This window comes from Salmo trutta, chromosome 6 (assembly GCF_901001165.1).
Source record: "Salmo trutta chromosome 6, fSalTru1.1, whole genome shotgun sequence".
NCBI classification, from domain to species: Eukaryota; Metazoa; Chordata; class Actinopteri; order Salmoniformes; family Salmonidae; genus Salmo; species Salmo trutta.
In genome coordinates, this window is record NC_042962.1 from 53956570 (window position 1) to 53973280 (window position 16711).

General features: G+C 41.7%; 1 protein-coding gene across 2 annotated transcripts; it reads right to left on the bottom strand.

Annotated features, from left to right (window-relative positions):
* Nucleotides 1-8119: 8119 nt before the first annotated feature.
* LOC115196301 (zinc finger protein 239) lies at nucleotides 8120-16102 on the bottom strand. Of its 2 annotated transcripts, none has more exons than XM_029756994.1 (2): nucleotides 15579-16102; nucleotides 8120-9591 (listed from the first exon to the last, which is right to left on the bottom strand). In XM_029756994.1, the coding sequence occupies exons 1-2, from the start codon at nucleotides 15769-15771 to the stop codon at nucleotides 8759-8761; spliced, it is 1026 nt and encodes a 341-aa protein (XP_029612854.1). In that variant the 5' UTR covers nucleotides 15772-16102; the 3' UTR covers nucleotides 8120-8758. The 2 variants fall into 2 exon arrangements, with proteins under 2 accessions (XP_029612854.1, XP_029612855.1); XM_029756995.1 differs by lacking the exon at nucleotides 15579-16102 and adding an exon at nucleotides 12058-13147.
* Nucleotides 16103-16711: the final 609 nt, after the last annotated feature.

The following is a 16711-nucleotide window of genomic DNA, read 5'->3' on the forward strand; positions in this document are numbered from 1 at the left end:
AATTGCTTTTTCCCCCTCAATCTACACACAATAGCCCATAAAGACAAAGCAAAAACAGGTTTGTATAACATTTTGAAATATCACATTTACATAAGTATTCAGACCCATTATTCAGGACTTTGCTGAAGCACCTTTGGCAGCGATTACATCCTCGAGTTATCTTGGGTATGAAGCTTGGCACACCTGTATTTGGGGAGTTTCTCCCATTCTTCTCTGCAGATCCTCTCAAGCTCTGTCAGGTAATGGATGGAGAGCGTCACTGCACAGCTATTTTCAGGACTCTCCAGAGATGTTCAATCGGGTTCAAGTCCGGGCTCTGGCTGGGCCACTCAAGGACATTCAGAGACTTGTCCCGAAGCCACTCCTGCATTGTCTTGGCTGTGTGCTTAGGGGCGTTGTCCTGTTGGAAGGTGAACCTTCACCCCAGTCTCAGTCTGAGGTCCTGAGCACTCCGGAGCAGGTTTTTATCAAGGACCTCTCTGTACTTTGCTTCGTTCATCTTCCCCTGGATCCTGACTAGTCTCCCAGTCCCTGCCGCTGAAAAACATCCCCACAGCATGATGCTGCCACCACCATGCTTCAAAGTAGGATTGGTGCCAGGTTTCCTCCAGACGTGACGCTTGGCATTCAGGCCAAAGAGTTCAATCTTGGTATCATCAGACCAGAGAATCTTGTTTCTCATGGTCTGAGAGTCCTTTAGGTGCCTTTTGGCAAACTTCAAGCGGGCTGTCATGTGCCTTTTACTGAGGAGTGGCTTCCGTCTGGCCACATAAAGGCATGATTGGTGGAGTGCTGCAGATATGGTTGTCCTTCCTGAAGATTTTCCCATCTCCACAGAGGAACTCTGGAGCTCTGTCAGAGTGACCATTGGCCTTCTCCCCCGTTTTCTCAGTTTGGCCGGGCGGCCAGCTCTAGGAAGAGTCTTGGTGGTTCCAAACTTCTTCCATGTAAGAATAATGGAGGCCACTGTGTTCTTGGGGACCTTCAAAGCTGCAGAAAGTTTTTGGCACCCTTCCCCAGATCTGTGCCTCGACTTAAACCTGTCTTGGAGCTCTACGGACAATTCCTTCAACCTCACGGCTTGGTTTTCCCTCTGACAGGTCCAAATCATGTCCAATCAATTGAATTTACCACAGGTGGACTCCAATCAAGTTGTAGAAACATCTCAAGGATGATCAATGGAAACAAGATGCACCTGAGCTCAATTTTGAGTCTCATAGCAAAGGGTGTGAATACTTATGTAAATAAGGTATTTATGTTTTATTTTTTATACATTTACAAAAGTGTCTAAAAACCTGTTTTCGCGTTGTCATTATCAGGTATTGTGTGTAGATTGAGGAGGAAAAATGTGATTTAATCAATTTTAGAGAAAGGCTGTAACATGTCAAAATGTGGAAAAAGGGAAGGGGTCTGAATACTTTCCAAATGCACTGTATGCCCCTCCGTGGCTGCGGTTGAGATTGGTGTTTTTCCCCAAGTGTGTGCTGTGCCCGGCCAGAAACTTGGACACTTACATTACACAGACACAGGCAATACGACAGTCTGATTGGCTATTCGTTTGCTATTGTGATTATAGTTCTTGGACAGAGCCTACAGAGCCTAAAGACTCTCACATTGGATTGTGGATACTATTACTGCAGTATATTGGCTGGACAGCTCTGACCTCTGTTGTAATAGCGTATTCTATTAGAGGAGTAGCCACATGGTGGGCCCTGCTCTGAGGAGTTTCCCCTCAATTACATTTTCGCCTCGGCCAGTTGGGCATCGTATAGCTCCTTTTCTAGGTACTATCGAGTCAATGTTACCCCCGCCAATAAGGTTGGGACGGCTGTGCTGGGTGTTGCCTCCGCTTCCCTAAGTGGGGACGGAGGGACACAGCAACTATGACTGCCCTGAGCTCAGTTCTATGGGACTTTGTTCTCTGTCTGGCCCTTACACAGTTCACCGATTAATCTGGTACTGTGATACCATATTGGAGTGACCAATATAGTGCTACATAATGAAGGTTACGTATGAAATCACGGTTATGTGAGCTACCGGATCACTCCAATCCTCTTTGTCGGTGATCTATGGCACCTCGAAAAAGGACACGAGGTGGAAGAAGTGCGGCGGTAGGTATTTAAGGGGTTTCGCCGTAGCCTCAGCACTACCCGGTACAAATCTGAAATCCTTACTCAGAATGTGTCCTGCTGCGCGTAGGGATACCTTATTGAAGGATACCATATTGGCGTGATCCAATAGCTCACATAACCGTGGTTGCGTACGTAACCTTCATTCTTCCTGACACTGCTATGTTCTTCTCCATGGCCCCGAATATCTCCACAGTAGCCGCCGAGAAACGCTCGGTGACAAACATATTCAACAACTGTAGTTTGCACATATTGATGATGGTTATGAATGATGATTATTTTTTATGTCCATTACAGGGCGTTCAAGGAATGCCCCATAGAAGCCGCCACCAAAGATTTTTCAACTAACCTGTTCTTGGCAGCGAAAATTCAGAAAGATACTACATCCATGTTTTGTATCGAGTGAGATATGCCTCTTCCATGTGTGTAGATCTTTGTTTTGGTCGCACTTTGTTGCGCGCTGTCATCTACTTCTACATGTGGCCGTTGACGCTTCGCATAGAAATGACTAGTTCCTAAAAAAAATGCTGGGAAATGTTAGATGTGTGGCAGCTAAAATGGCAAGGAACCTTCTCGCAGGGTACAAAACATGGATTTAATATCTTTAAGTTTTCTTGTTTTTGTAGAACCACCTGTAAATGGAATCGAGAACTAAGAAATTATCGCCAAGAACAGGTTAGTTAAAAAATCTATGGTGGTGGTTTGTGTGTGGCTTTCCTGTAATGGCCAGTAATGGACACCAAAAACCTTGAGGTGAGGAGAAGGATTATTTAAGATACTGTTTGAAAGTTTTCAGATGTTTTTGGAAGATGGGCAGGGACTCTGCTGTCCTAGCTTCAGGGAGAAGCTGGTTCTACCATTGGGGTGCCAGGACAGAGAAGAACTTGGGCTGAGTGGGAGCTGCCCTCCTGTAGGGGTGGGAGGGCCGAGACCTAAGGTGTCAGAACGGAGTGCTCAGGTTGGGGTGTAGGGTTTGAGCATAGCCTGAATGTAGGTAAGGGAAGTTCCTCTTGTTCCGTAGGTAAGCATCATGGTCTTGTAGTGGATGGGAGCTTCGATTGGAAGCCAATGGAGTGTGCGGCGGAGCGGGGTGACATGAGAGAACTTGGGAAGGTTGAAAACCAGGCGGGCTGCAGCGTTCTGGATAATTGCAGGGATTTAATGGCACGAGCGGGGAGCCCAGCCAACAGCGAGTCACAGTAGTCCAGACGGGAGAGAACGAGTTCCTGGATTAGGACCTGCACCGCTTCCTGTGTGAGGTAGGGTCATATTCTACGGCTGTTGTAGAGCATGAACCTGCAGGAGCGTGTCACTGCTTTGATGTTTGCAGAGAACGGCAGGGTGTTGTCCAGGGTCACACCAAGGTTCTTTGCACTCTGGGAGGGCGACACTGTGGAGTTGTCAACTGTGATGGAGAGGTCTATGAGCGGGCAGGCCTTCCCCGCCCGGGAGGAAGAGCAGTTCCGTCTTGTTGAGCTTGAGGTGGTGGGCCGAGATCCATGTTGAGATATCTGCCAGGCACAGATGCGTGTCGCCACCTGGGTGTCAGAAGGGGGGAAGGAGAAAAGTAGTTGAGTGTCTTCCGCATAGCAATGATAGGAGGAGGATATGTGAGGATATGACGGAGCCGAGTGACTTGGTGTATATAGTATAGTGACAAAATTACAAACTCTGTTATGCACATCATTTGTATACGCCTTAAACCTGTACATTTCCACTGTCTGTTTCTATCATGTAAGAAGAAGCCAGTGTTTTTCCTCTATTGTTTCTGAGTAACTTAGTCACGAGGCCAAAGACAAAAGGGCCGTCCGAGTGACCCGTTTTTTGGTCCATCCTGTTCTTTTCCTATCTTTCAAGGGCACAGCTGTGTGGAGATATGAAGAGAACAGAGGCTAGCTTGAGCAGCAGTGACAATTCTATCAGCAGAAAGAAGTAACAAAACTGGCAGTATCACTTGTTTGTACGCTATGCTCCCACCATGATCTCACACCCCTGCTAAAATGCCACATAGACAAAAGAGGTTGTATTTTCCTATAAAGGCTGAGGACCAACTGTTGTTTGTTGGGCTCTTGACTGTTGCACCTGCTCCATTATTGCAAATCTTATAATAAAATAAGTTGTTTTGAGGAATCTACAGTCTCTGTCTTCCTTTCTGGTTAGAATTCCACAACAATAGAGAGAAGAGGAGAGGGCCTAGAACTGTGCCCTGGGGGACACATGTAGTGAGAGTACGTGGTGCAGACACAGATCCTCTCCACGTCACCTGGTAAGAGCGGCCTGCCAGGTAGGATGCAATCCAAGGGTGTGCGAAGCCTGAGACACCCAGCCTTGAGAGGGTGGAGAGGAGGATCTGATGGTTCATGGTGTCAAAAGCAGCGGAGAGAGTCAGCACAGCCAGAAGAGGACTGGCCACCCCTCATAGCCTGGTTCCTCTCTAGGTTTCTTCCTAGGTTTTGGCCTTTCTAGGGAGTTTTTCCTAGCCACCGTGCTTCTACACCTGCATTGCTTGCTGTTTGGGGTTTTAGGCTGGGTTTCTGTACAGCACTTTGAGATATCAGCTGATGTAAGAAGGGCTATATAAATAAATTTGATTTGATTTGACTTTGGCAGTGTGGAGAGCCTCCATGACACAGAGAAGCGCAGTCTCGGTTAAGTGACCCGTCTTGAAGCCTGACTGGTTAGGGTCAAGAAGATCATTCTGAGGGAGATGACAAGAAAGTTGATCAGAGACCGCACGCTCAAGTGTTATGGAAAGAAAAGAAAGAAGAGATACAGGTCTATAGTTTTTGACGTCAGATGAGTCGAGTGTTGGTTTCTTGAGGAGGTCAGCAACTCAGGCTATTTTGCAGTCAGAGGGGACGCAGCCAGTGGTCAGGGATGAGTTGATGAGGGAAGTGAGGAATGGGAGAACGTCTCCAGGGATGGTCTGAAGAAGGGGATGGGGTCGAGCGGGCAGGTTCAGGCGGCCAGACCTCACAAGTCGCGGATGTCATCTGGAGAGAGAGTGGAGAAAGGTCAAGGCATAGGGTCGTTCTGTATGAATGAGACCAGTTGACTCAATAGCCTGAGTGAATGAGTAGCGGATGTCGTCAACCTTTTTTTCAAAGTGGTTGACAAAGTCGTCCATAGAGAGGGAGGGAGGGAGGGAGGGAGGAGAAAAATAGTTTCTGAGGGTTAGAGGCAGAAGCTTGAAATTTAGAGTGGTAGAAAGTGGCTTTAGCAGTGGATACAGAGGAAGAGAAGGTAGAGCGAAGGGAGGGAAAGGATGATAGGTCCTCCGTAAGTTTAGTTTTCCTAAATTTTTGCTAAGCTGGCTGCAGTCCTGTTCTGTAAGCTCGCAATGAGTCACTCAGCCACGGAGCAGGAGGGCAGGGCCGACACGGCCGGGAGGAAAGGGGACAGTGCGAGTCATAGGATGCGGAAAGGGAGGAGAGTGGGGTCGAAGAGGCAGAATCAGGAGACAGGAGGGAGAAGGATTTAGCAGGAGAGATGATAGGATAGAAGAGGAGAGAGTAGTGGGATAGAGAGAGCGAAGATTGCGATGGCGCATGACCATCTGGGTAGGGGCTGAGTGGTTAGGGTTGGAGAACATACTCTGTATTCATATCCCGAAAGAAAGAAATTCTCACTACAATACATTTTAATAGAAAGTTAGTAAAAATAGATAAGACCTTGCTACCATGGAAAGGAAAATACCTGTCTATTTGTGTAAAAATCCCCTGATTAACTCTTTAGTCATATCCCAGTTTACTTCTTGCTTATGACCTTGCCTACACCTAGTGACTTGTTTAAATTATATGAGCAAAAAATATTTGATTTTATTTGGAACGACAAACCAGACAAAATTAAACGGGCCTATTTATATAATGAATATGAACTCGGAGGGCAGAAATGATTAAATATTAAAGCATTAGACCTCTCACTAAAGGCTTCAGTCATACAAAGTTATACTTAAATCCAAACTGGTTCTCTAGCAGATCAGTAAGAATGTCTCACCCCATGTTCAAGAAGCCTTTTTCCCTTTATTCAGATTTCAACCTCTCACTTTCGGTTATTTAAAAATTAAATCTCCAAAATATCGCTATTTTTAAAACAAGCTATAAAAAGTTGGTTGGAATTTCAGTTTAATCCACCAGAAAAGACAGAACAAATATTACAATAAATAATGGTTCAACTCAAATATACTAATTGATTAAAAAAAAACATGATTTTGGAGATAATTTTTTTACAAATGTATAATCTTTGTAAATATCATAGATAGGACAGGTGGAGTTGTCACACATACAACTAACACAAATATATGGAAATGTTTGCTCTACCCAAAATTACAACCAACTAATTGCAGCATTAGTGCAAAAATGGAAGAGGCAAGTGGAAGGGGGAGGAAGAAAGGAACTTGTCTGTCGGCACTGCATTAAAGACCAAAATTGGTTAAAGAAAATTGTGATAAATAAAAAAGTATACCAGTTTCATTTAAGGACCACAAAATTGACAGCTGTGCCACATAGATTGCAAAATAGTTGGGAAGAGATTTGATGTATTGATTCCATGGCACATGAACTGATACACAAAATTACGGTGGATTCAAAACAGTGTTTTTCATTTTTAATTACTATACAAAATTCTTGCAACCAATAGAATGTTATATATATATATATATATATATATATATATATATTACAGTACCAGTCAAACATTTGGACACACCTTTTTACTATTTTCTACATTGTAGAATTATAGTGAAGACATCAAAACTATGAAATAACACATATGGAATCATGTAGTAACCAAAAAAGTGTTAAACAAATCAAAATATGTTTGAGATTCTTCAAAGTAGCCATCCTTTGCCTTGATGATATCTTTCCACACTCTTGGCATTCTCTCAACCAGCTTCATGGGGGAGTCACCTGGAATGCATTTCAATGAACAGGTGTGCCTTGTTAAAAGTTAATTTGTGGAATTTCTTTCCTTCTTAATGCGTTTGAGCCAATCAGTTGTGTTGTGACAAGGTAGGGGTGGTATACAGAAGATAGCCCTATTTGGTAAAATACCAAGTCCATATTATGGCAAGAACAGCTCAAATAAGCAAAGAGAAACGACAGTCCATCATTACTTTGAGACATGAAGTTCAGTCAATCTGGAAAATTTCAAGGACTTTGAAAGTTTCTTCAAGTGCAGTCGCAAAAACTATCAAGCGCTATGATGAAACTTGCTCTCATGAGGACCGCCACAGGAAAGGAAGACCCAGAGTTACCTCTGCTGCAGAAGATAAGTTCATTAGAGTTACCAGCCTCAGAAATTGCAGCCCAAATAAATGCTTCAGAGTTCAAGTAACAGACACATCTCAACATCAACTGTTCAGAGGAGACTGCGTGAATCAGGCCTTCATGGTCGAATTGCTGCAAAGAAACCACTACTAAAGGACACCAATAAGAAGAAGAGACTTGCTTGGACCAAGAAACACGAGCAATGGACATTAGACAGGTGGAAATCTGTCCTTTGGTCTGGCAAATCTTTATGATGTTCAGATAGATGGGAGATGGGAGCGGTTGAGTGGAGTTGAAGGGTGGGACTAAAAATAACAAGATAACTAATGTAAAATATACAGTGTCCGTAAAATATGTATAGTTTCAGAACGTATGTGAAACAGCACAGTTGGAAAACATATGGCAAATAGAAATCAAAATTGGATGGTGTTCAGAGATATATGGGAGGGGTTGAGGATAGCTGAAGGAAGGGACTAAAAACAAACAAAAGATAACTATTGTAAAATATACTGTGTCCGTAAAATGTATATAGTGTATATATAAGATGGAAGTATAAGCCTAAGTGTTGTTGTCCATTAGTTTACTCCAATTAGGGGAGGGATGGTAGGGTTAAGGGAAAATAACATTTAAATATATATAAATATATATATATATATATATATATATATATATAAAAACACACACACACAGAAAAATATATGGGGGATTGGAAATGATGCAGACAATTACATTGAAAGCCACAATCTGTCTGCAATATTAAAGCTGATCTACCCCCCCGAAAAAAAAGAAAAAAGAAAACATACAAAATAGTTGCTGCATTATATAGTCAACAAAGACATAATAGGCTACTTCAATATTCTAACATGCAGCCATCCGTACAGATAGAAGATAGTGGCCCAAATATCCTGTGTCATTGTTAAACAATTGAATAAGAACTCCTGTTATTTAGGAATCCAAATGTGTGCTCTGCTAGACACAGCTGTGACGACTTCCTGAAGCCAGCAGTGCAGGAGTTTGATTAGGCTGAACTGCGGTGCACCGGACTTTGGCCTGTCATGTGACCAGGCAAAAGCTGTGAGGGAGGAGTGGCTCATGCCCGTGAGGCAGCCTGGTTTTAAAAAGGATGCAATCACTTTTCAGCCGGGCCAGCATTGTCAAATTCCCTCATTGTCCTGGCCGGTAGGTTTCCAAAAAAAGTGAGAGCTAAAATGAGCTTACAAATCTGATACTGATGGATGTTTTATCACTCCTCTCACATAACTAGATTTGTTTTGTTGTCAAATGCCAGAAAATAGAACATAAATGATTTACAAGTTGGATGTAATAAGAAATTCACGTGAGTAATCATTTGTTGTTCTCACTTCAGGCTGAAGCTTTTGTGTGAGTGCTCATATGAGACTTCAAGCTTCCTTTATAACCAAAGCATTTGCCACATTCTTTGCACTGGTAAGGTTTCTCCCCGGTGTGAACACGCTGATGAAGTCTTAAATAGCTTAACGCCATGTAACTTTTCTTGCATACAGGACAATTATATGGTCTCTCCCCTGTGTGAACTCTCATATGCAATATCAATTCCATCTTCTGGTTGAAGGATTTGTCACAGTCTTTGCACTGATAAGGTTTCTCCCCTGTGTGTATCCTTGAATGGATGGTCAAGCTTCCTTTCTGGTTAAACATTTTGCCACATTGTTTGCACTGATATGGATTATCTCCTGTGTGTACCCTTGTATGTCTGTCCAAGTCGCCTTTCTGGATGAAGCTTTTGTCACATTGTTTGCACAGATAAGATTTCTCTCCTGTGTGTATCTTTGAATGGATGGTCAAGTGTCCCTTACGTGTGAAGCTTTTGTCACATTGTTTACACCGATATGGTTTCTCCACTGCAGCAGAGCAGTCTGGATGAACTGAGAGAGGCTGATCACTGGTTGGTTCTGGCACTATGTAGCCCTCTCCATCAGGTTCTGTTTTGATCTCTTCAGTTATGATGATAGGTAGAATACCCCTCTCTCCGTCATCCACAGTTTGGTTTTGGTAAAGATGTGAGGGCTGAGGTGGGTCCTCCTGACTGAGTCTGAGCTCATGTTGTTCCTCTTTAATCTGTGTGGGTTCTGGGTCCTCCTGCTCTAGACTGGGGCTCCACTCTTGCTCACAGTTCTGCTGCTCAGGGGGAACGGCAGGAGTCAGTACCTGGAAGTCTGGAGGGAAAAAATATATCTTAAACAGGTGCACTATGCAGAAATCGCTCAGTCATTTCCTGGTTGCTAAAATTCTAATAGTTTGCCTTACTTCAGTTTAAGTGACAAAACAAGCAAGCATAGTGTAGCGAATCATTGTACCATCTAAACTGCTGTGAAATATATTTTCCATAACCAAAAATATTGTATTTTCAGCTGTTTGAAGCTGGTGTAAAAAAACTTAAAGTTAATAACGAAACTTAAGAATGGGAAGCAGAGAATTAATGCGCATAGCACATATAGAACAGATCTACCGCTTCTTAGACTTGCTTTCAATGAGAATGACAGATCTATAACTACATTTCTATGTGAATTTGGTCAGTTGGCCAAAAAATTACATATTCCAGCTTTAATAAAGTATCAGAAATTTTGTTTGGAAGCCCTCTCTGTGCTCAAAAATAAGATGATTTTGTTGACTAGTCTACACTAAACAGCACAGAAAAGACTATAAGGGCACTCCTGATCTGCAAACATGTATTTTATTTCAGAATTAGTTAAAATAAGTTTAAGTTCAGTGTTAAGGTCAATGGTTTGGTTAGGGCTAAGGTAAGGGTCAGTTTTAGATTTTGGTTTGTCGTTTAGGGGTCAGGATTGTCCTTAGAGCCGCTCCCCCAGCACGTGATTTATACAAAGCAATATTGGTGAACCAGAGTTTCGTTCGAGGGTGCTTATAGCCAGAGAGGAAGGGTTTCCACAGCCACAAAGTCAAAATTGTGCTTTTTCACCCTTTTTTTATTTATGTAACCTTTATTTAAGATTAGGCATAAAGTTAGCAGTGTGGTTAAGTTTAAAATGACATTTTATGAAGAGACATTTTAGAAATAGGAGGGATTTATGACTTTGTGGCTGTGGTATCTAGTGACGACCGAGGAAGAGACGAAGCTCTTTAGCATGGGAGAGGCTATACGGACAAGCCTGGTGCCCAGAATTGATGACGTGTGTCGTGCAGAGAGAGTTGAGTGGGGATGAACGGATTCGGTTCAGTCAGTCGTTCTAATCAGCCCTCCTCGGCTAGCTAGTTCTATTTTATAACGGGTCACCAAACAACCTATGCGAAATCACGCGACGTGATTGAGATGCTTAATATCAAAGACGTTTACAGTCACATCCTTACTGTACCCACGTATCCTGTCGAGAATTTGAAACTTGTTTGCCGAAGTTGGGACTTCATTCCATTGTTGATTTTTTTATGTAGACGTTGCCGCAGTTGTACATTTTCGGTGAAAATCACTACAATAAATGTGCTTTAGCTGTCAACTCTGGCCTGATTTTTGGCAATTGGCTAGACTATCTAGCTACCTCCCTCTCCCTACTGCAGGACAGCAGTGATCGGCAATCAAGAGTGAAGGACATACTGTGCCGTTTTGTTGTTGCCGGGTTGCAGCGCGAACTCTCCCGGTTGAGCACTAGACTCCACGGTCACATCCAGATGGTTACTACCAAAATGACACATTTATCGTGCAGGCTGCTGTCCTACTTGAAATATAATCAAGTGGGCTGGAACAAATTGACCAAGTAGCTACCGCCAGCGACATGTGACACAGATGCACGGTGAAGCAACTTCTGCCCAGTGAGAATTAGAGCAACTTTGTACTGTTCATCCACAACAGCGTGGTGAGATAAAGCCGTATTCCAACGGATCCAGTTAGGAGATCTTATTTCAAGGAGCGCTCCATAAACCACGGCCCAGTGGGCAGAGAGATAAGCATGCTGGACTGGGACACGTTTTAATAAGTCTGTATAGGACTCAGCGTTGTTTCCCTGTTACCAACTCAAATATATTTTACTTAAATCAGACGAAATTACCTGCAATACCCTGGTCTCATATGTAAGCGTAACACGGCTACACAGAACAACGGCGGACCCATTTTAAATTGAGAGGCGTTTGTTCCTATTAAAACGTGTCCCACTGCAACATGCCTAGCAATGTAACGCAGTATTCCAATGGATCGAGTTTGTTGTTACGTTGGCTAATTGGAATATCTGGGTGATATCCAGATGGTGACCAATACCACAAGTGATTTCTCCCTCGCCCTAACGAAATAAACATCACTGGCTTTTACACGTTTAAACTAGCGCAATGCTGCTGTTGACAGCTAGCCAGTATAAACTAGTTTCACCAGGATGACTGACTGAACTAACTGAACCGAATCCATTCGTCTCCACTCGACTCTCAACTGCGCGACATACGTCATCAATTTGGGAACCAGGCGTGTTCGTATAGCCTCTTCCTTTTATCACGTCACAACGTGTCACATGACCAGGGTTGCCATGCCTGTGGTTTCCCCCAACAATTGGGCTACTTGGAAAACGATGTTGCGGGTGAATTGTTCGTGGGCTGCAGGTTTTTGGCCTACTCTGCACTGCGACCACCATCGCATTTCTTAAAAAAAAAATTATATATATATATATATATATTACTGTTACCGGTTGCTGCTCCTGAATGAGTGGTGGGGAGGGCCGGAAGGAGGTGTGACAGAGCAGCAGTTCTTGAGTCTCGAGCGCTGCGCGAGTGGACATTTGAAATGACAGTTATGGAACTCCCTATGGGGAAAAGTCCACAATAAAAAACTGACATTAAAATGTGGACAATGACACATTGGCATATGTTGGCCATCAAGTAGATTACTAATTTATATGGCTTTGTAGGCTACTGTAGCCTCCTACCAGTTGATACAAAAATAGTTGAAATTACGATATCATTGCAAATCAATTTGTGCCACTTGTGTAGCATATCTGGAGCTGGCAAACGGATTTAATAAATAGCCTATAACTTCAGGTTATTTTTTGTTGTAGCCTTGTGTTATTATTAATGCCCATGTTTAGTTAATTAAATTGGAAGTTATCAATTGTGATCTCACAGCTCTATCGCAATTGCGGATCAGCTGTTGTTAGAATGCATTAGATTGACTTAACAGTCAGTCAGAATAGGCTACAGGTAAAACATAATAAACACTGGCTGTTGTTGACAAGCATATTAGTTCATATCCATATTCATATTTTATTCAGTGATTGAAATTACGACCCCATCCTTAGTAGCCTATTCCAGCAGGCTATTGGTCAACAAGCACTTCTTACCTCAAAATAGCCTTACTGTATGTTGAATAAATTAGTCTGTCAATTTGAACTAAGAAAGTTGCTAAATCGTTCACTTTACATCTTGCCTATCAGGGGCTATAAGCTACCTGCACCTAGCTAACCAAACCATGTCAAAGTTGAATTACAATCATAAACCGAGATGTTAGTCAATAGCCTATGCCTATTGAAATGACAATCCAATATCGCAAATAGACCTTTTATAATGGTTTGTAGTCTGGCACAACGGGTTGGAGAGTAACGGATTACATCTAATCCGTTACATGTAAGGGATTACAACAAACGGTAACTGTAATCCGTTACATTACCAGCAAAAATATTGTAATCGGATACACATACTTTTAAAAAACTAGGTGATTACTTTGAGGACTACTGTTAAATTCAGAAAGGATGTTTGCGAAAAAAATATTTTACACTTCTGTTCTCAAAGGCATTCGAATCAGCAGCGAGTCTGAACAAATCAGAGACCACTATGACACCAAATGGGTTTGATGGATCGCGGAAAAAAAGAGTAGGAATAGGCTTTTGTAGGCTACAGTCCAATCTATGTCTTCCAATGGTACGACTGCTGTCGGCATCCAAAGATGATCCAACATGAATAAACGCTTGGAGGTAAGGATGACGGCAGTGGTATAGTCTACGGCAATACGGAAATCACTTATTATTGATATCTAAATCGCGCATTGGTGTGAATCACACTGCTGCTCTCTAATTTTAACTATCTGCGCCTTACGGATCGTGGTGGTTGTGGATGGCTTTTCACAAATCTAAATGTGTATTTGAACCCAATAATGGTTGAATTCAATAAGTTTAAGATGCCTATCAATCATTGTTTTTGAAACCAGTGGACAGCCAGTGAAAAATGTGCTCTTGCAACAGCTGCAAAGTGCGGATCCAAGCCTATGGAATAAAAGTGGGGCTTTTATTGCTCAGTCTAATTCATGCTGATCATTTTTTTTGAATCCTTAGGCCTACTGGACACATGCTCAAACTTGCACACTTTTGATAGATTTAAAAATGCCAATCTGTAGTTGCTACATCCATTTTTGTACTTATAAATTATATATACAGTACCAATTAAAAGTTTGGACACACCTCATTCCAGGGTTTTTCTTTATTTTTACTATTTTCTAAATTGTAGAATTATAGTGAAGACATCAAAACTATTAAATAACACATATGGTCCTGTGTGTGTGTGTATATATGTATATCAATCAATTGATTCTTGAAGAATATAACTTAGAAATGCCTCATGAGCTTAGTTCAACTGTCACATTCCATAAGAACCAAAATATAAGCTTGTTTTACTCCAATGTTTATAAAACATTGTAAATGTAAACAAACACTGTAAAGCCTCTTAACATGGTTAAAACAATATTTTTTTATATCATGGATGGTCAGTCCTTTCATCCATAGCTCTGTCTATTAATCTGAGAGTGGTTACATTTCTCCAGGCCCATCCCTCAGCTTTTTACCAAAACAGAGGCGGAGTGACCCGTTTTGTTATTGTTTCATCTGTGGATTTGCCCTTTAAATAGCTGCATATTATCAAGATATCAACGTGTCACCAACAAAAAGGTAAACAATAGGCCTATAGAAAATGCAGCATATGGCATTCATTTTTCACATGTAAATAGCATTTTTCATTAGTGCTCAAAGCATGCCATTCCAAGAGCACTGAATTTATTTTCCCACTCAAATCAATGAGCCCAATCAGTCCTCCATGACAACAAAATCATAAACAACATAGCAGTACTGGCTAATAAGTCCTTCGTTTTGGGGTCATGCTCAGGTAAAACAATTTGGCTAATCTATCCTTCCATATTTCCAAGTCCTATTCTTAAAGATCAAGGTGTATAGCATTTATTGGAATGACTGGAATTCTGAAAGACTTTGTTTTTTAATGTAAAGATCTAATTTAATCGTATTATTATATGGTTAGAAGAAGCCTACATAACCAACCCTATAAAGTAAAATGTAACATCCATATATGGCCAGCTATGTAAACGTTAACATTGTTTTATTCTGCAATAGATGTGGCTCAACAGTTAAATAAAGGTTAAATAAAGTAAACATACATTTATGTCTTCTTATAATGCCTCTTAAGGGGTACGTGACAGAATGTAATCATATTACATTACTGAGTTAGGGTAATCCAAAAGTGACGTTACTGATTAAATTTTGGAAAGGTAACTAGTAACTGTAATGGATTACATTTAGAAAGTAACCTACCCAACCCTGCTGGCACGTAAGGACACAACTGCCAGAAAAAAGCCTGAAGTTCGTCCAAGTGTGTCTTGCACAGAGATTGTGATCCTCTGTCCAACTTTCATCACTCAAACTCTTCTGTCGGATTTATCTATAGTTATACACATGCGCAAATGGGATTGATTTACAATCATAGCAGTCAAACGAGTTAAATCGACATCCGTTGATGGAAAATGATCTGGCGAGTTTAATAAGGGTGATTTATCTTTCCCGTTGCGACATGTTAAAATTCCTCGACTACATCACGTTAGCTCGCAATAATTGTTATTTTCATGGAAAACGAAATTTGATTCTTACGTCGTGACGTGGATACTCCTTCTTAATTCGCTTGATAACGTTATGGAAAAAGGGGTTATTGGATAAACGTGGCAACTCCTCTCTTACTGCGCCCCCCCAAAATTGGGGCTAGTTTTCAGGCCTTGTGGGCAGGTTTTGAGTAGTCATTGTCTAGAAATGTTAGCTAGACCTGGCAACCCTGCACACGAATGACTCCCTGATAAAATAACGGTTAAAAAAAATCTAAAATAAACATGAATTTAGTCTATTAGTCAAATCTCGTTACAACAACAGAATGTTGTACGAACCTGCTCTGTGTAACTTTATCTCTGGTTTGCTAACCAAATCCAACAGCCTGCGTAAACGCTCGTTCTCCTCCGCTGAACGGCAGATTTCTTCCTGATACTCTGCTACGGTCTTCTCCACGGCTCCGAATATCTCCACAGCAGCCGCCGACAAACGCTCGGTGACAAACATATTCAACATCTGTAGCTTTGACATATTAGCAATGGTTATGAAAGTCTATGTTTTCGCTTTATCAAAGAAATGTTGGTTGAAACCTCTATCTCTGATTTTGCTTAGCGTTCTTCGTCTTCTTCTTCTTCGATGAGGTTTAATGGCGGTTGGCATCCAATAAATGTTGAATTACCGCCACCAACTAGACTGGAGTATAAATCCTTTATACTTTGCATGAAAAAAGTAAAATACCCTACCATCTAACCCTACACTCATGACAACCCCACCACCCTATTCCACTATTTAAATCTATGTAGTCCTACCTCAGGCCAACAACCTGGAAGGACGGGACACCTAGATTAGCGGCTGGTAGCAACCTTTGGACAACAATAAACCAGTGGAGGCTCCTCAGAGGAGGAAGGGGAGGACCATCCTCCTCAGTGAATTTTATAAAATAGTAAAACATTAAAAAGTTATTATTTTTAGATAAAACTATACTAAATATATTCACATCACCAAATATTGTATTAAAAGACACTTTTGCATTGAAGGTCTAGAGTAGCCTCAACAGCACTCTGTAGGGTATCACCATGGTGTAGTCGGAGGACAGCTAGCTCCCGTCCTCCTCTGGGTACATTGACTTCAATACAAAACCGAGGAGGCTCGTGGTTCTCAACCCCCTTCCATAGACTTACACAGTAATTATGACAACTTCCAGAGGACGTCCACCTACCTATCAGAGCTCTTGCAGCATGAACTGACATGTTGTCCCCCCAATCAAAGGATCAGATAATTAATCTAGTACTGAAAGTATAAGCTACAGCTAGCTAGCACTGCAGTGCATAATATGTGGTGAGTAGTTCAGTCAAAGAGAGAGAAAGACAATAGTTGAACAGTTTTGAACAATTTAATTTCTTCCAAAATTAAGGAGAAGCAAGAAAGAGACTGTTATTTTCTTTGTTTCACTTGCTTAGCTAGAAAATGC

Bases quoted from the DNA above. Each gene is read 5' to 3' on its own strand.
- LOC115196301 (XM_029756994.1), bottom strand. From the start codon at position 15,771: ATGTCAAAGCTACAGATGTTGAATATGTTTGTCACCGAGCGTTTGTCG. The intron at 9,592-15,578 runs GTTCGTACAACA...TTTTCCCTCCAG, and splicing joins GATAAAGTTACACAGAGCAG to ACTTCCAGGTACTGACTCCT.